General features: G+C 35.6%; 1 protein-coding gene across 11 annotated transcripts in view; it reads right to left on the minus strand.

Moving 5' to 3' along the window:
* The window catches only part of LOC139884172 (uncharacterized), a 50,577-nt gene that overhangs the window by 20,968 nt on the left and 9,242 nt on the right, over nt 1–20,367 (minus strand). For 6 of the 11 annotated variants that reach the window (XM_071868298.1, XM_071868259.1, XM_071868247.1 and 3 more), the window contains exons 5-6: nt 17,726–19,089; nt 17,515–17,544 (exon numbers count right to left, since the gene is read on the minus strand). In XM_071868298.1, the coding sequence (XP_071724399.1) occupies nt 17,515–17,544; nt 17,726–19,089 (1,394 nt within the window). Of the gene's footprint in view, nt 1–17,514; nt 17,559–17,725; nt 19,090–20,367 lie in introns of those variants that run through there. The other 5 variants (XM_071868271.1, XM_071868282.1, XM_071868276.1 and 2 more) reach the window with 5 other exon arrangements.

Raw genomic sequence — 20,367 nt, forward strand, 5'->3', positions numbered from 1 at the left:
CTTCTTGCCTTGCCATTCTTCCTCGGGAATTCGGAAACCCAACGGTGTTGAGGGTCCCCTATTTATCAAATAAGCCGCCGTGTTAACCGCATCCGCCCAAAACATTTTAGGCAAACCGGCATGTAGTCTCATACTCTTAGCCCTTTCATTTAACGTACGATTCATACGTTCGGCGACCCCATTGTGTTGCGGTGTCTCCGGTACCGTTTTCAACATTCTAATACCGAGCTTTGCACAATGGTCTTTAAAATCAAGACTACTGATAAGGCTAAAAAGGAACATATATTTCATAGCATTATCCCTCAAGAAAGACAAGATTTTAGTTGCAATTATTCTATTTTCAAGTGATATCCGTTTATATTAAATAAGTGCGAAGACAAAAGGCGAAAATGACGATTTGAAGGCACAAAGGTCCAAAAAGCTAAAAAGTACAAGATACAATTCAAGAGGTTCAAATTATTGATGAGGAACGTCTCAAAATTACAAGAATACAAGACGCAAAACGCAAAGTACACGATATAAAATTGTACGAAAGGACGTTCGAAAATCCGGAACCGAGGCATGAACTGAAATGTCCCGTTCTTATTGATTAAAAACGTTCCATATTAATTGATTTCGTTGCGAGGTTTTGACCTCTATATGAGACGTTTTTCAAAGACTGCATTCATTTTTAAACAAACCATAACCTTTATTTCATCAATAAAGGTTTAAAAAGCTTTACGTAGATTATCAAATAATGATAATCTAAAATATCCTGTTTACACACGACCATTACATAATGGTTTACAATACAAATATGTTACAACAAAATAAGTTTCTTGAATGCAGTTTTTACACAATATCATACAAGCATGGACTCCAAATCTTGTCCTTATTTAAGTATGCGACAGCGGAAGCTCTTAATAATCACCTGAGAATAAACATGCTTAAAACGTCAACAAAAATGTTGGTGAGTTATAGGTTTAACCTATATATATCAAATCGTAACAATAGACCACAAGATTTCATATTTCAATACACATCCCATACATAGAGATAAAAATCATTCATATGGTGAACACCTGGTAACTGACAATAACAAGATGCATATATAAGAATATCCCCATCATTCCGGGACACCCTTCGGATATGATATAAATTTCGAAGTACTAAAGCATCCGGTACTTTGGATGGGGTTTGTTAGGCCCAATAGATCTATCTTTAGGATTCGCGTCAATTAGGGTGTCTGTTCCCTAATTCTTAGATTACCAGACTTAATAAAAAGGGGCATATTCGATTTCGATAATTCAACCATAGAATGTAGTTTCACGTACTTGTGTCTATTTTGTAAATCATTTATAAAACCTGCATGTATTCTCATCCCAAAAATATTAGATTTTAAAAGTGGGACTATAACTCACTTTCACAGATTTTTACTTCGTCGGGAAGTAAGACTTGGCCACTGGTTGATTCACGAACCTATAACAATATATACATATATATCAAAGTATGTTCAAAATATATTTACAACACTTTTAATATATTTTGATGTTTTAAGTTTATTAAGTCAGCTGTCCTCGTTAGTAACCTACAACTAGTTGTCCACAGTTAGATGTACAGAAATAAATCGATAAATATTATCTTGAATCAATCCACGACCCAGTGTATACGTATCTCAGTATTGATCACAACTCAAACTATATATATTTTGGAATCAACCTCAACCCTGTATAGCTAACTCCAACATTCACATATAGAGTGTCTATGGTTGTTCCGAAATATATATAGATGTGTCGACATGATAGGTCGAAACATTGTATACGTGTCTATGGTATCTCAAGATTATATAATATATAATACAAGTTTATTAAGTTATGGTTGGAATAGATTTGTTACCAATTTTCACGTAGCTAAAATGAGAAAAATTATCCAATCTTGTTTTACCCATAACTTCTTCATTTTAAATCCGTTTTGAGTGAATCAAATTGCTATGGTTTCATATTGAACTCTATTTTATGAATCTAAACAAAAAAAATATAGGTTTCTAGTCGGAAAAATAAGTTACAAGTCGTTTTTGTAAAGGTAGTCATTTCAGTCGAAAGAACGACGTCTAGATGACCATTTTAGAAAACATACTTCCACTTTGAGTTTAACCATAATTTTTGGATATAGTTTCATGTTCATAATAAAAATCATTTTCTCAGAATAACAACTTTTAAATCAAAGTTTATCATAGTTTTTAATTAACTAACCCAAAACAGCCCGCGGTGTTACTACGACGGCGTAAATCCGGTTTTACGGTGTTTTTCGTGTTTCCAGGTTTTAAATCATTAAGTTAGCATATCATATAGATATAGAACATGTGTTTAGTTGATTTTAAAAGTCAAGTTAGAAGGATTAACTTTTGTTTGCGAACAAGTTTAGAATTAACTAAACTATGTTCTAGTGATTACAAGTTTAAACCTTCGAATAAGATAGCTTTATATGTATGAATCGAATGATGTTATGAACATCATTACTACCTTAAGTTCCTTGGATGAACCTACTGGAAAAGAGAAAAATGGATCTAGCTTCAATGGATCCTTGGATGGCTCAAAGTTCTTGAAGCAAAATCATGACACGAAAACAAGTTCAAGTAAGATCATCACTTGAAATAAGATTGTTATAGTTATAGAAATTGAACCAAAGTTTGAATATGATTATTACCTTGTATTAGAATGATAACCTACTGTAAGAAACAAAGATTTCTTGAGGTTGGATGATCACCTTACAAGATTGGAAGTGAGCTAGCAAACTTGAAAGTATTCTTGATTTTATGAAACTAGAACTTTTGGAATTTATGAAGAACACTTAGAACTTGAAGATAGAACTTGAGAGAGTTCAATTAGATGAAGAAAATTGAAGAATGAAAGTGTTTGTAGGTGTTTTTGGTCGTTGGTGTATGGATTAGATATAAAGGATATGTAATTTTGTTTTCATGTAAATAAGTCATGAATGATTACTCATATTTTTGTAATCTTATGAGATATTTCATGCTAGTTGCCAAATGATGGTTCCCACATGTGTTAGGTGACTCACATGGGCTGCTAAGAGCTGATCATTGGAGTGTATATACCAATAGTACATACATCTAAAAGCTGTGTATTGTACGAGTACGAATACGGGTGCATACGAGTAGAATTGTTGATGAAACTGAACGAGAATGTAATTGTAAGCATTTTTGTTAAGTAGAAGTATTTTGATAAGTGTATTGAAGTCTTTCAAAAGTGTATAAATACATATTAAAACACTACATGTATATACATTTTAACTGAGTCGTTAAGTCATCGTTAGTCGTTACATGTAAGTGTTGTTTTGAAACCTTTAGGTTAACGATCTTGTTAAATGTTGTTAACCCAATGTTTATAATATCAAAAGAGATTTTAAATTATTATATTATCATGATATTATTATGTACGAATATCTCTTAATATGATATATATACATTAAATGTCGTTACAACGATAAACGTTACATATATGTCTCGTTTCAAAATCATTAAGTTAGTAGTCTTGTTTTTACATATGTAGTTCATTGTTAATATAATTAATGATATGTTTACTTATCATAATATCATGTTAACTATATATATAACCATATATATGTCATCATATAGTTTTTTTTACAAGTTTTAACGTTCGTGAATCACCGGTCAACTTGGGTGGTCAATTGTCTATATGAAACCTATTTCAATTAATCAAGTCTTAACAAGTTTGATTGCTTAACATGTTGGAAACATTTAATCATGTAAATATCAATCTCAATTAATATATATAAACATGGAAAAGTTCGGGTCACTACAGTACCTACCCGTTAAATAAATTTCGTCCCGAAATTTTAAGCTGTTGAAGGTGTTGACGAATCTTCTGGGAATAGATGCGGGTATTTCTTCTTCATCTGATCTTCACGCTCCCAGGTGAACTCGGGTCCTCTACGAGCATTCCATCGAACCTTAACAATTGGTATCTTGTTTTGCTTAAGTCTTTTAACCTCACGATCCATTATTTCGACGGGTTCTTCGATGAATTGGAGTTTTTCGTTGATTTGGATTTCATCTAACAGAATAGTGAGATCTTCTTTAGCAAAACATTTCTTCAAATTCGAGACGTGGAAAGTGTTATGTACAGCCGCGAGTTGTTGAGGTAACTCAAGTCGGTAAGCTACTGGTCCGACACGATCAATAATCTTGAATGGTCCAATATACCTTGGATTTAATTTCCCTCGTTTACCAAATCGAACAACGCCTTTCCAAGGTGAAACTTTAAGCATGACCATCTCTCCAATTTCAAATTCTATATCTTTTCTTTTAATGTCAGCGTAGCTCTTTTGTCGACTTTGGGCGGTTTTCAACCGTTGTTGAATTTGGATGATCTTCTCGGTAGTTTCTTGTATAATCTCCGGACCCGTAATCTGTCTATCCCCCACCTCACTCCAACAAATCGGAGACCTGCACTTTCTACCATAAAGTGCTTCAAACGGCGCCATCTCAATGCTTGAATGGTAGCTGTTGTTGTAGGAAAATTCTGCTAACGGTAGATGTCGATCCCAACTGTTTCCGAAATCAATAACACATGCTCGTAGCATGTCTTCAAGCGTTTGTATCGTCCTTTCGCTCTGCCCATCAGTTTGTGGATGATAGGCAGTACTCATGTCTAGACGAGTTCCTAATGCTTGCTGTAATGTCTGCCAGAATCTTGAAATAAATCTGCCATCCCTATCAGAGATAATAGAGATTGGTATTCCATGTCTGGAGACGACTTCCTTCAAATACAGTCGTGCTAACTTCTCCATCTTGTCATCTTCTCTTATTGGTAGGAAGTGTGCTGATTTGGTGAGACGATCAACTATTACCCAAATAGTATCAAAACCACTTGCAGTCCTTGGCAATTTAGTGATGAAATCCATGGTAATGTTTTCCCATTTCCATTCCGGGATTTCGGGTTGTTGAAGTAGACCTGATGGTTTTTGATGCTCAGCTTTGACCTTAGAACACGTCAAACATTCTCCTACGTATTTAGCAACATCGGCTTTCATACCCGGCCACCAAAAATGTTTCTTGAGATCCTTGTACATCTTCCCCGTTCCAGGATGTATTGAGTATCTGGTTTTATGAGCTTCTCTAAGTACCATTTCTCTCATATCTCCAAATTTTGGTACCCAAATCCTTTCAGCCCTATACCGGGTTCCGTCTTCCCGAATATTAAGATGCTTCTCCGATCCTTTGGGTATTTCATCCTTTAAATTTCCCTCTTTTAAAACTCCTTGTTGCGCCTCCTTTATTTGAGTAGTAATGTTATTATGAATCATTATATTCATAGATTTTACTCGAATGGGTTCTCTATCCTTCCTGCTCAAGGCATCGGCTACCACATTTGCCTTCCCCGGGTGGTAACGAATCTCAAAATCGTAATCATTCAATAATTCAATCCACCTACGCTGCCTCATATTCAGTTGTTTCTGATTAAATATGTGTTGAAGACTTTTGTGGTCGGTATATATAATACTTTTGACCCCATATAAGTAGTGCCTCCAAGTCTTTAATGCAAAAACAACCGCGCCTAATTCCAAATCATGCGTCGTATAATTTTGTTCGTGAATCTTCAATTGTCTAGACGCATAAGCAATCACCTTCGTTCGTTGCATTAATACACAACCGAGACCTTGCTTTGATGCGTCACAATAAATCACAAAATCATCATTCCCTTCAGGCAATGACAATATAGGTGCCGTAGTTAGCTTTTTCTTCAATAACTGAAACGCTTTCTCTTGTTCATCATTCCATTCAAATTTCTTCCCTTTATGCGTTAATGCAGTCAAGGGTTTTGCTATTCTGGAAAAGTCTTGGATGAACCTTCTGTAGTAACCAGCTAGTCCTAAAAACTGGCGTATGTGTTTCGGAGTTTTCGGGGTTTCCCACTTTTCAACAGTTTCTATCTTTGCCGGATCCACCTTAATACCTTCTTTGTTCACTATGTGACCGAGGAATTGAACTTCTTCCAACCAAAATGCACACTTTGAAAACTTAGCGTACAATTCTTCCTTCCTCAATACTTCTAACACCTTTCTCAAATGTTCACCGTGTTCTTGGTCATTCTTTGAGTAAATAAGTATGTCATCAATGAAAACAATGACAAACTTGTCAAGGTATGGTCCACACACTCGGTTCATAAGGTCCATGAACACAGCTGGTGCATTAGTTAAACCAAACGGCATGACCATAAACTCGTAATGACCGTAACGTGTTCTGAAAGCAGTCTTTGGAATATCATCTTCTTTCACCCGCATTTGATGATACCCGGAACGTAAGTCAATCTTTGAATAAACAGACGAGCCTTGTAGTTGATCAAATAAGTCGTCGATTCTCGGTAGTGGGTAGCGGTTCTTGATGGTAAGTTTGTTCAACTCTCGGTAGTCGATACACAACCTGAATGTACCATCTTTCTTCTTGACAAACAAAACAGGAGCTCCCCACGGTGATGTACTTGGTCGAATGAAACCACGCTCTAAAAGTTCTTGTAATTGGCTTTGCAGTTCTTTCATCTCGCTGGGTGCGAGTCTGTAAGGAGCACGAGCTATTGGTGCAGCTCCTGGTACAAGATCTATTTGAAATTCAACGGATCGATGTGGGGGTAATCCCGGTAATTCTTTCGGAAATACATCGGGAAATTCTTTTGCAATGGGAACATCATTGATGCTCTTTTCTTCAATTTGTACTTTCTCGACGTGTGCTAGAATAGCATAGCAACCTTTTCTTATTAGTTTTTGTGCCTTCAAATTACTAATAAGATGTAGCTTCGTGTTGCCCTTTTCTCCGTACACCATTAAGGGTTTTCCTTTTTCTCGTATAATGCGAATTGCATTTTTGTAACAAACGATCTCCGCTTTCACTTCTTTCAACCAGTCCATACCGATTATCACATCAAAACTCCCTAACTCTACTGGTATCAAATCAATCTTAAATGTTTCGCTAACCAGTTTAATTTCTCGATTCCGACATATATTATCTGCTGAAATTAATTTACCATTTGCTAATTCGAGTAAAAATTTACTATCCAAAGGCGTCAATGGACAACTTAATTTAGCACAAAAATCTCTACTCATATAGCTTCTATCCGCACCCGAATCAAATAAAACGTAAGCAGATTTATTGTCAATAAGAAACGTACCCGTAACAAGCTCCGGGTCTTCCTGTGCCTCTACCGCATTAATATTGAAAACTCTTCCACGGCCTTGTCCATTCGTGTTCTCCTGGTTCGGGCAATTTCTAATAATGTGGCCTGGTTTTCCACATTTATAACAAACTACATTGGCATAACTTGCTCCGACACTACTTGCTCCACCATTACTCGTTCCGACACCATTTGTTCCTTTCATTCTATTAGCCCCTGGTCCGTAGACCTCACACTTCGCCGCGCTATGACCATTTCTTTTACACTTGTTGCAAAATTTGGTGCAGAACCCCGAGTGATTCTTTTCACACCTTTGGCATAGCTGCTTCTGATTGTTGTTGTTGTTGCGGTTATTATTGTTGTTGGGATGATTGTTGTAGTTGCTGTTGTTGTTGTTGTTGTTGTTGTTGTTGTTGTTGGGCCGTTTGTTGTAGTTGCGATTGATGTTGCGATTGTTGGGATAATTGTTGCGATTATTGTTGTAATTGCTGTTGTTGTTGTATTGGTGATTCTTATCACCGTTTTCCTCCCACTTTCTTTTGACTTGCTTCACATTGGCCTCTTCAGCAGTCTGTTCTTTAATTCTTTCTTCAATCTGGTTCACTAGTTTGTGAGCCATTCTACATGCCTGTTGTATGGAGGCGGGCTCGTGTGAACTTATATCTTCTTGGATTCTTTCCGGTAATCCTTTCACAAACGCGTCGATCTTCTCTTCCTCATCTTCGAATGCTCCTGGACACAATAGGCACAATTCTGTGAATCGTCTTTCGTACGTGGTAATATCAAATCCTTGGGTTCGTAACCCTCTAAGTTCTGTCTTGAGCTTATTGACCTCGGTTCTGGGACGGTACTTCTCGTTCATCAAGTGCTTGAATGCTGACCACGGTAGTGCGTACGCATCATCTTGTCCCACTTGCTCTAGATAGGTATTCCACCATGTTAACGCAGAACCTGTGAAGGTATGCGTAGCGTACTTCACTTTGTCCTCTTCAGTACACTTACTTATGGCAAACACCGATTCAACCTTCTCGGTCCACCGTTTCAATCCGATCGGTCCTTCGGTTCCATCAAATTCCAAAGGTTTGCAGGCAGTGAATTCTTTGTAGGTGCATCCTACACGATTTCCTGTACTGCTAGATCCAAGGTTATTGTTGGTATGTAGCGCAGCCTGTACTGCGGCTATGTTTGAAGCTAGAAAAGTACGGAATTCCTCTTCATTCATATTCACGGTGTGTCGAGTAGTCGGTGCCATTTCCTTCAAAATAGTTAAATGGAACAAGTTAATCATACAGAATATTAAGAGTAGTTAATAGTATTTCGTAGCATAATATGAACTCATTTATAAAAGCTTTTTCTTCATATTAGCGTTTTATAAGTTTAAATTCGGGTAGTACCTACCCGTTAAGTTCATACTTAGTAGCTAATATACAATTCAACTACTACAATTCTATATGAAAAACTGATTGTAATAATATTTCGCGTTCAAACTTTTATACAATATTTTACAAACTTACAATACCTCTTATTTTACATAAAGCATGAAATATAGCACACAATAACTTTGATACAAGATAGTTGTGAAGACAATTCTAGCTAGTACACAAGTCGTTCGGCAAAGGCAATAAAGACACGTAATTCATACGTCCAGAAACAAGTCATGCATTCTGGTTTTACTAGGACTACTTCCCATCCTTGGTCTTGTGCAACATAACCGTTATGGCCGTTGATAAGACAGCGTGTTGTAACGTCATCAAAGGGACGAGGGTTACGTAATGTCCAACAGTCCCGTAATAATCTAAAAACCTCATTTCTTACCCCAATTACCGACTCCGTCACTTGTGGAAACGTTTTGTTTAATAGTTGTAGCCCGATGTTCTTGTTCTCACTTTGGTGAGAAGCGAACATTACTAATCCGTAAGCATAACATGCTTCTTTATGTTGCATGTTAGCCGCTTTTTCTAAATCACGAAGTCCAATATTCGGATATATTGAGTCAAAATAATTTCTTAACCCGTTGCGTAAAATAGCATTTGGGTTCCCCGCAATATATGCGTCAAAGTAAACACATCGTAACTTATGGGTTTCCCAATGTGATATCCCCCATCTTTCAAACGAAAGTCTCTTATAAACCAAGACATTCTTGGAACGTTCTTCGAATGTCTTACAAACTGATCTCGCCTTAAATAGTTGTGCCGAAGAATTCTGGCCGACTCTAGACAAGATTTCATCAATCATGTCTCCGGGTAGGTCTCTTAAAATATTGGGTTGTCTATCCATTTTGTGTTTTTAAACTGTAAAATAGACAAGAGTTAGTTTCATAAAAAAATACTTATTAATACAAGCAATTTTTACATATATCATAAAGCATAAGAACACTATATTACATATATTACACCACACGAATACAACTATCTTATTCCGACTCGCTCGTTTCTTCTTCTTCGGTTTTGGTTCGTTTTGCCAAGTTTCTAGGGATATATGATGTTCCCCTAATACGAGCCGTCGTTGTCCACATTGGTTTAGAAAAACCTGGTGGTTTAGAGGTTCCCGGGTCATTGTTACAACTTAAGGACTTCGGGGGTTGACGATACATATAAAGTTCATCGGGGTTGGAATTAGATTTCTCTATTTTTTATGCCCTTTCCCTTATTATTTTCTTTTGCCTTTTTAAATTCAGTTGGGGTAATTTCTATAACATCATCGGAATTCTCGTCGGAATCCGATTCATCGGAGAATTGGTAATCCTCCCAATATTTTGCTTCCTTGGCGGAAACACCATTGACCATAATTAACTTTGGTCGGTTGGTTGAGGATTTTCTTTTACTTAACCGTTTTATTATTTCCCCCACCGGTTCTATTTCTTCATCCGGTTCCGATTCTTCTTCCGGTTCCGATTCTTCTTCCGGTTCCGACTCTCCTTCCGGTTCCTCTTCGGGAACTTGTGAATCAGTCCACAAATCATTCCAATTTACATTTGACTCTTCATTATTATTAGGTGAGTCAATGGGACTTGTTCTAGAGGTAGACATCTATCACATAATATCAAACACGTTAAGAGATTAATATATCACATAATATTCATATGTTAAAAATATATAGTTTCCAACAAAAATGTTAAGCAATCATTTTTAAAGAAAACACGGTCGAAGTCCAGACTCACTAATGCATCCTACAAACTCGATAAGACACACTAATGCAAATTTTCTGGTTCTCTAAGACCAACGCTCGGATACCAACTGAAATGTCCCGTTCTTATTGATTAAAAACGTTCCATATTAATTGATTTCGTTGCGAGGTTTTGACCTCTATATGAGACGTTTTTCAAAGACTGCATTCATTTTTAAACAAACCATAACCTTTATTTCATCAATAAAGGTTTAAAAAGCTTTACGTAGATTATCAAATAATGATAATCTAAAATATCCTGTTTACACACGACCATTACATAATGGTTTACAATACAAATATGTTACAACAAAATAAGTTTCTTGAATGCAGTTTTTACACAATATCATACAAGCATGGACTCCAAATCTTGTCCTTATTTAAGTATGCGACAGCGGAAGCTCTTAATAATCACCTGAGAATAAACATGCTTAAAACGTCAACAAAAATGTTGGTGAGTTATAGGTTTAACCTATATATATCAAATCGTAACAATAGACCACAAGATTTCATATTTCAATACACATCCCATACATAGAGATAAAAATCATTCATATGGTGAACACCTGGTAACTGACAATAACAAGATGCATATATAAGAATATCCCCATCATTCCGGGACACCCTTCGGATATGATATAAATTTCGAAGTACTAAAGCATCCGGTACTTTGGATGGGGTTTGTTAGGCCCAATAGATCTATCTTTAGGATTCGCGTCAATTAGGGTGTCTGTTCCCTAATTCTTAGATTACCAGACTTAATAAAAAGGGGCATATTCGATTTCGATAATTCAACCATAGAATGTAGTTTCACGTACTTGTGTCTATTTTGTAAATCATTTATAAAACCTGCATGTATTCTCATCCCAAAAATATTAGATTTTAAAAGTGGGACTATAACTCACTTTCACAGATTTTTACTTCGTCGGGAAGTAAGACTTGGCCACTGGTTGATTCACGAACCTATAACAATATATACATATATATCAAAGTATGTTCAAAATATATTTACAACACTTTTAATATATTTTGATGTTTTAAGTTTATTAAGTCAGCTGTCCTCGTTAGTAACCTACAACTAGTTGTCCACAGTTAGATGTACAGAAATAAATCGATAAATATTATCTTGAATCAATCCACGACCCAGTGTATACGTATCTCAGTATTGATCACAACTCAAACTATATATATTTTGGAATCAACCTCAACCCTGTATAGCTAACTCCAACATTCACATATAGAGTGTCTATGGTTGTTCCGAAATATATATAGATGTGTCGACATGATAGGTCGAAACATTGTATACGTGTCTATGGTATCTCAAGATTATATAATATATAATACAAGTTTATTAAGTTATGGTTGGAATAGATTTGTTACCAATTTTCACGTAGCTAAAATGAGAAAAATTATCCAATCTTGTTTTACCCATAACTTCTTCATTTTAAATCCGTTTTGAGTGAATCAAATTGCTATGGTTTCATATTGAACTCTATTTTATGAATCTAAACAAAAAAAATATAGGTTTCTAGTCGGAAAAATAAGTTACAAGTCGTTTTTGTAAAGGTAGTCATTTCAGTCGAAAGAACGACGTCTAGATGACCATTTTAGAAAACATACTTCCACTTTGAGTTTAACCATAATTTTTGGATATAGTTTCATGTTCATAATAAAAATCATTTTCTCAGAATAACAACTTTTAAATCAAAGTTTATCATAGTTTTTAATTAACTAACCCAAAACAGCCCGCGGTGTTACTACGACGGCGTAAATCCGGTTTTACGGTGTTTTTCGTGTTTCCAGGTTTTAAATCATTAAGTTAGCATATCATATAGATATAGAACATGTGTTTAGTTGATTTTAAAAGTCAAGTTAGAAGGATTAACTTTTGTTTGCGAACAAGTTTAGAATTAACTAAACTATGTTCTAGTGATTACAAGTTTAAACCTTCGAATAAGATAGCTTTATATGTATGAATCGAATGATGTTATGAACATCATTACTACCTTAAGTTCCTTGGATGAACCTACTGGAAAAGAGAAAAATGGATCTAGCTTCAATGGATCCTTGGATGGCTCAAAGTTCTTGAAGCAAAATCATGACACGAAAACAAGTTCAAGTAAGATCATCACTTGAAATAAGATTGTTATAGTTATAGAAATTGAACCAAAGTTTGAATATGATTATTACCTTGTATTAGAATGATAACCTACTGTAAGAAACAAAGATTTCTTGAGGTTGGATGATCACCTTACAAGATTGGAAGTGAGCTAGCAAACTTGAAAGTATTCTTGATTTTATGAAACTAGAACTTTTGGAATTTATGAAGAACACTTAGAACTTGAAGATAGAACTTGAGAGAGTTCAATTAGATGAAGAAAATTGAAGAATGAAAGTGTTTGTAGGTGTTTTTGGTCGTTGGTGTATGGATTAGATATAAAGGATATGTAATTTTGTTTTCATGTAAATAAGTCATGAATGATTACTCATATTTTTGTAATCTTATGAGATATTTCATGCTAGTTGCCAAATGATGGTTCCCACATGTGTTAGGTGACTCACATGGGCTGCTAAGAGCTGATCATTGGAGTGTATATACCAATAGTACATACATCTAAAAGCTGTGTATTGTACGAGTACGAATACGGGTGCATACGAGTAGAATTGTTGATGAAACTGAACGAGAATGTAATTGTAAGCATTTTTGTTAAGTAGAAGTATTTTGATAAGTGTATTGAAGTCTTTCAAAAGTGTATAAATACATATTAAAACACTACATGTATATACATTTTAACTGAGTCGTTAAGTCATCGTTAGTCGTTACATGTAAGTGTTGTTTTGAAACCTTTAGGTTAACGATCTTGTTAAATGTTGTTAACCCAATGTTTATAATATCAAAAGAGATTTTAAATTATTATATTATCATGATATTATTATGTACGAATATCTCTTAATATGATATATATACATTAAATGTCGTTACAACGATAAACGTTACATATATGTCTCGTTTCAAAATCATTAAGTTAGTAGTCTTGTTTTTACATATGTAGTTCATTGTTAATATAATTAATGATATGTTTACTTATCATAATATCATGTTAACTATATATATAACCATATATATGTCATCATATAGTTTTTTTTACAAGTTTTAACGTTCGTGAATCACCGGTCAACTTGGGTGGTCAATTGTCTATATGAAACCTATTTCAATTAATCAAGTCTTAACAAGTTTGATTGCTTAACATGTTGGAAACATTTAATCATGTAAATATCAATCTCAATTAATATATATAAACATGGAAAAGTTCGGGTCACTACATGAACCAACTTTCAACGCTCGACGCAACGGAGCTGAAAGTACAAGTCAACTATGCACAAGAATATAATATAATATTTAAATAATTCATAATAAGAATAATATTAAATAATAAAAAGTTGTTAATTGAGCATAGTTTAGGGGTCATAAGTGAAAATTTCAATTTATCATTTGCCTATAAAAGGCCATCTAAATCGATGATTTAGATACACCTTTTTCCAATCTTCTTTCTTTCTTATGTAATTTATATTTATATTTATAATATTAAGTTTAATTTAAGATTAATAATAATTGGGTTATTGTAAGAAATGTTTTACGGGTTTTAAAGTAGGAACTCTGTCCGTGTAACGCTACGCGATTAATCACCACTGTAAGCTATGTTCTTCCTTTTTAAATTAATGTCTAGTAGCTAAGTCATTATTATGCTTATTTAAATCGAAGTAATCGTGATGTTGGGCTAAAATATTAAGAAGGGGTTATTGAACTTTGGACCATAATTAAGGTTTGGGCAAAAGACCGACACTTGTGGAAATTGAACTATTGACTATTAATAGATGGGGGGTATTGTCTAATTGAGTGACAACTCATTGGAGTCTGTCGAACCTATCTTCAAATTAATTAACCTAATAATTAATAATGATTATGGTTGTCCTATTTAGTGATGTTCATATGGAATCTGTTATAATCATTTAATTAATCAATTGGGTTGGGTAATTGATTATTCATTCTGATCAAGTGGATGAATTAATATTCATAAACTAATTAAAACAGGGGTGGATTACATACAGTGATAACTGGTGTAATTGTTGACAGAAGTGATAACTGCGTCACAGTTTAAATCCTTAATCAGTTGGAATATTTGACTTCGGGTATAAGGGTAATTTGACGAGGATACTCGCACTTTATATTTATGACCGATGGACTATTATGGACAAAAACCAGATAGACGTATCAAATAAACCAGGACAAAGGACAATTAACCCATGGTAATAAATTAAAATCAACACGTCAAACATCATGATTAAAGAAGTTTAAATAAGCATAATTCTTTTATTATATTTCTCATCGTATCTTTATTTACTGTCATTTTATTACTCGCAATTTTATTTACTGTCATTTTATTTATTGTCATTATTTTACGCACTTTAATTATCGTCATTTATCTTTACGCTTAAAATATAGAATCGACAAACCGGTCATTAAACGGTAAAACCCCCCTTTTATAATAATATTACTACTTATATAATTATATATATTTTGTATAAATATAGTTAAAAATATAGTAAGTATCACCAGCTCCCTGTGGAACGAACCGGACTTACTAAAAACTGCACTACTCTACGATTAGGTACACTGCCTATAGTGTTGTAGCAAGGTTTAGGTATATCCCATCCGTAAATTAATAAAACTTGTGTCATATTTTGTAGTATTTTGTATTAAAAATAATACTATTTCGTACCCTCACGCTACCACATCAACTACCATATTCTCCTCCATTATCCGACTTTAAGCACTTAACCTTCAAGTTAGTCTTATTTTCTACCATAGCTTTCCACTTCACAAAAGTATTAAATACATCGGATTTAGCTTTAAGAAAATAAACCCATACCTTTCGAGTGGAGTCGTCAATGAAGGTGACATAATAACGAGAACCTCCATGTGATTCTACATTAGTTGGACCAAACACATCCGTATGAACGAGCTCCAATTTCTCCAACTTAGGTGCATTCCCTGATTTCCCAAAAGTCACCTTCTTTTGCTTCCCATAAACACATGGTTCGCAAAACCCAAGTTCTACCTTCTTCAAATCCGGAATTCTCCCACTCGAAACAAGCATCTTCATACCCTTCTCACTCATATGCCCGAGTCTTCGGTGCCATAGAGTTGATTCGGACTCAACATTAACCGTAGCAACCACCGTGTCTTCATCAAACACTTCAACCATATAAAGTGTTCCCCTTTTATGTCCACGAGCCACAATACTACTACCCTTAACCACCTTCCATTGGCGGTTTTCAAAAGTAACCGCGTTACCTTCATCATCTAATTGACCAACCGAAATAAGTTTCCTTTTCAATTTAGGAATGTACCTTACGTTCTTCAAAGTCCAATTAGAACCAAGAGTAGTCTTCAAAACAACATCCCCAATGCCCTCTATGTTGAGTTGCTTGTTGTCCGCCAATCTCACCTTGCCTTGATATGAACGAAAATTCTTCATCATGCTTTTGATATGAGTAGCATGAAACGAAGCTCCCGAATCCAAGATCCAAGACTCCATAGAATTTTCAACACTACACAAAAGTGCATCATCACTTTCCCCTTCGGCCAAGTTTACACCTTTCGTGGAACCATTTTTGCAATTCCTTTGAAATTGCCCTTTTTGATTGCAACCCCAACAAGTAACTTCACTTCTATCTTTCGATGGATGCCTCTTCTTAGACTTCTTCCTACCCTTCTTCTCACTGCGTTCAAATTTTCTACCACGGTTGTCGGTACTTAACAAAGAACCGGATGTCGATTCTCCCGAGTTTCTTCTACGAGTATCTTCACCAAGAATCAAATCCCTTATAGCTTCAAACGCTAGCTTAGTAGTTTCCGTAGAGCTACTAACCGCGGTAACCGTACCCGACCAACTTTCCAGTAATGAGGAAAGCAAGATAAGTGCTTTTAGTTCATCATCAAACTTAATCTCTACCGATTCAAGTCTTGAAACGATATTATTAAATTCATTGATATGATCCGTTGCACTCGTACCTTCCTTCATCTTAGTATTAAACAATTGACGCATGAGAAATACCTTATTTGCAGCTGTAGGTTTCTCATACATGTTAGAGAGTGCTTTCAAGCAAGCAAACGTCGTCTTCTCATTCACAACGTTGTATGCAACGTTCTTAGCAAGTGAAAGACGAATAGCACCCAAAGCTTGACGATCCAAAAGCGTCCAATCGGCATCATCCATGCTTTCGGGCTTGGTCTCTAACAAGGGTTGGTGTAGCTTCTTTTGATACAAGTAATCTTCAATTTGCATCTTCCAAAAGCCAAAGTCTCTTCCATCGAATTGGTCGATTCTAAACTTCCCATCTTCCGCCATCGTTCCCTTAACGAAACCTTTTGCTCTAGATACCAGTTGTTAGGATATTAGGACCCAAACAACGCTAGTAATTCTACAAGATTACTAGCCGAGTAGTGATACTATCAAGATCACTCAACCCACTTAATGAACGAAAGATAATAAATGCGAAAAAGTAAATCGACACAAGATATAACGTGGTTATATGCAATCGTTGTGATTGCTTTAGTCCACGGACCAACTAGAGATCGTTTATTTACTGAATATTTGAGAGTGGTGTGTTACAATGACTATGAATGAGCTCTATATATAGAGCAAACAAGAAACCAACCAAACTACAACTTGATCTTCAAGTGTGCTAGTAATCATGAAAGATAAACCAACTAGCCATGCTTTACACCCACTAATGACATGATCACAGCCACAATTAGTGGTGTAAAGCAACCCACTAAGCACCTAAAGTGAAAGGAGAATCAATCAAGATCGGATCCCATGTGTGCAAGTTGCCCACTTGCTGCCAGACATCGTGCGCGCCGTGCACACTTAAACGTGCGCGCCGTGCACACTCCCAAACTTCGAGCAAGCCTTCTGATCAAAACTTCTCTAGTGCGCGCAGGGAGCGCGCCGCGCACCATCACCGCGCACAATCAATTTGCTCTGTTTTTGATCTGTTTTTCTCTGTTTCACGCTTACCGAAATCTGCAAAATCCGTGCAAGTGTTGAAACATTTTTTTTTTCTCGTTTTGTATAAATGTCTCCATACTCTAACATGTTCATCACTTGAAGGTTGCAAAGGAATCCTGTGGATAAAGACCTGTTTACCCGCGAAGTCTCCAAAGGTAATTTCAGCGTATATGACATTTCTTTTTAACTCTTTACAAATTAATCTAGTTCCATTGCATAGTCCCTCGGTAGGGCTTAAGTTTCTTAACATTATGATAGGAGCGTTTACTTTTAGCACAAGCTTATGAGGTGGCATACCTTTTGGTGTTAGTGAATGCAGAAGGTCTTCATATTGAGTCTGATAATTTGGATCTATAGTTTCATCAAAACTGATGTACTCTGTCTCTTCACCTGGAAACCTAACAATCAGTATGTTGTTAATGTCATCAACGAAAGTATTTTTAGCTGTCAAAATGGCACGATTTAAAGTAGATGCATTAGTTATTGATTGTTGATTAATGTTTGGATAAACGTAGTCTATCAAAGCGTTTAGTGTGTTATTACTTTGGTGGTACTTGATGAGCATGGAGGATGGAAGTTTGACAATGTCATCAGTTGAGGTGGTTGTACCGTTGACAATCTCTAGAAGAAATTTTGTGAAAAAAGGATCTAGTTTGGCTCGCATGTTTTCTTCCAAGTGTAGTATAGTGAGCATTGGCCACAAAAAAGAATTTGTTAGACATACGGCTATTGTTTCTGCCTTAGTTCCTTTGGAAACTACCGGAAGTGTTTGCCTAAAATCTCCACCGAGAACAACAATTTTACCTCCAAACACTTCCCGTGTGTCCATTAGATCCTGTAGTTGATCATTCAGAGCCTCGATGGCGACTCTTTTTGCCATAGGGGCCTCGTCCCATATGATCAACTTACATTCTTTTATCAAAGTTGCTAAAGAGCACTGTTTGTTAATCCTACAAACCAATCCCTCAGCTATATCAAGCGGGATTTTGAATCTTGAATGAGCAGTTCGACCGCCCGGTAATATAGATGCAGCTATACCTGATGTTGCTGTGGCTAGTGCAATATGGCCACTTGATCTGATTTTTACGAGTAATGCTCTATATAGGTAAGTCTTTCCAGTACCACCAGGACCATCTATGAAGAAAGCACCGTTTCCATTCGACTCTACCTTACCAATAATTGTTTGAAATGCAATTTTTTGTTCGTCGTTGAGATTCAATATTGCACCTAAATCTTGTTCTGAGACAATGATGCTCTTCTCAGCTCTAACCTCTCTTGTTTGGTCTTCAAGGTCTGCATATGAGACATCCGTAGGTATCAGACTAAAATCGTGAATGTTCTTCCCCATGGACCTCAAAAAGTCATTGATTTGTTGCAGCGCGGTTCTAGTAGCCTCTCTGCGTGTCATTTGGTGGCATGTTAGAAAGTCTTCGACCATATGATTCTCGTAGGCAACCCACAATTCTCTAGGATTATTTGGACATGCATAAACAAGTAGAGTGGCAAAAAGTCGTCTTAATTCGTAAGGCATGTGGAAAACAGAAGCTTCTTCTAGACATAATTGTTGGCTGTTGTCATCAGCTAAGTAACCGCGTAACATTGAGGCCTCACGAAAGGTAGTCGCCTGGACCCCATTACACATTTTCAAGTCACTGAATGAGGTGTTGGAGGTTTTATTGAAATTTCGTGTAGGGTAAAATAATCGATAGCCGGATAAATCACTGAATCGTGGTATCACTTTCCGAAAGTAATTATTCGACCCTTATTGCCTGGGTTACACGAATATCACTTTGGGATAAGACAGAGATTAGTTCTTGTTATTGGCAGTAAACAAGAACTCTTTTGCATAAGAGTATTAAGGTGTTTTTCGTATATCTTATTCTCATAAATGATAGTCCTTATTTATAGGCACCCAAAAATAAGTATTATTCCACGATGGAAATGTTTCACTAACTAATTTCGTTTTCAAATCTAAAACAAATCCTTTACATAAAGTTGTTTGTTTTATTTCCAACAACCAAATCAAGGAAATCGTTTTCAAATCTAAACAAATCCTTTACATAAAGTTGTTTGTTTTATTTCCAACAACCAAATCAAGGAAATCGTTTTCAAATCTAAAACAAATCCTTTACATAAAGTTGTTTGTTTTATTTCCAACAACCAAATCTAGGAAATCGTTTTCAAATCTAAAACAAATCCTTTACATAAAGTTGTTTGTTTTATTTCCACGATGGAGATGTTTCACCTAGTGCAGGAATAATACTTCCGTAATCACTCAAATTTGTGATAATGGAAAACCACTTTCGGGTCCGGGCAATCTATCACTTAATGGGTGTACACTCCGTACCTCCTAACCCGTTTACAAGTGTAGATTAAATCCCTCAATTACACTAAATTTCCAACAATCCTCCCCAATTTAGTGCAATTCGTTTCATGAGAATTAAACAAATTAAAACAAAAACTTATGCATAAATGAAAATATCTTGAAGATTGAATTTTCACCTTAGTACATTACACATTCCAAATATTCGAGAATCGGGGTGTTCTAAGAATTGAACCCTTCAACCCATTTGAATAACTGAAAATAACATACACATAAGTTTTCAAATACTCTAAAGCTATCCTGACACTTTACAAGCCATGTGTCCATATCCATTCATGAATGTATCTAAAGCAAAAGTCCAAGCTTTGTTGAAGCGGCAAAACTTCACATTCACATAGGTAGTTCATTTCAGTCATGCACCTGCTATTGCACTTTTTCAAATAAACCATTAAGAAGCTAAACTTCATCCTCACCTTCAACAGGTCCGAGTACATACCTTACCTTGGGATGATACAAAATTTTGTACTCCAAATTTCTAAGTATAAGCCTTCCACATTGAATTCAACTTCTAATTTTCATCAGAAGGGAATTGGGTATCTTATAATTAGAAATTTAT

The sequence above is a fragment of the Rutidosis leptorrhynchoides genome, chromosome 1 (assembly GCF_046630445.1).
Source record: "Rutidosis leptorrhynchoides isolate AG116_Rl617_1_P2 chromosome 1, CSIRO_AGI_Rlap_v1, whole genome shotgun sequence".
Classification (NCBI taxonomy): domain Eukaryota; kingdom Viridiplantae; phylum Streptophyta; class Magnoliopsida; order Asterales; family Asteraceae; genus Rutidosis; species Rutidosis leptorrhynchoides.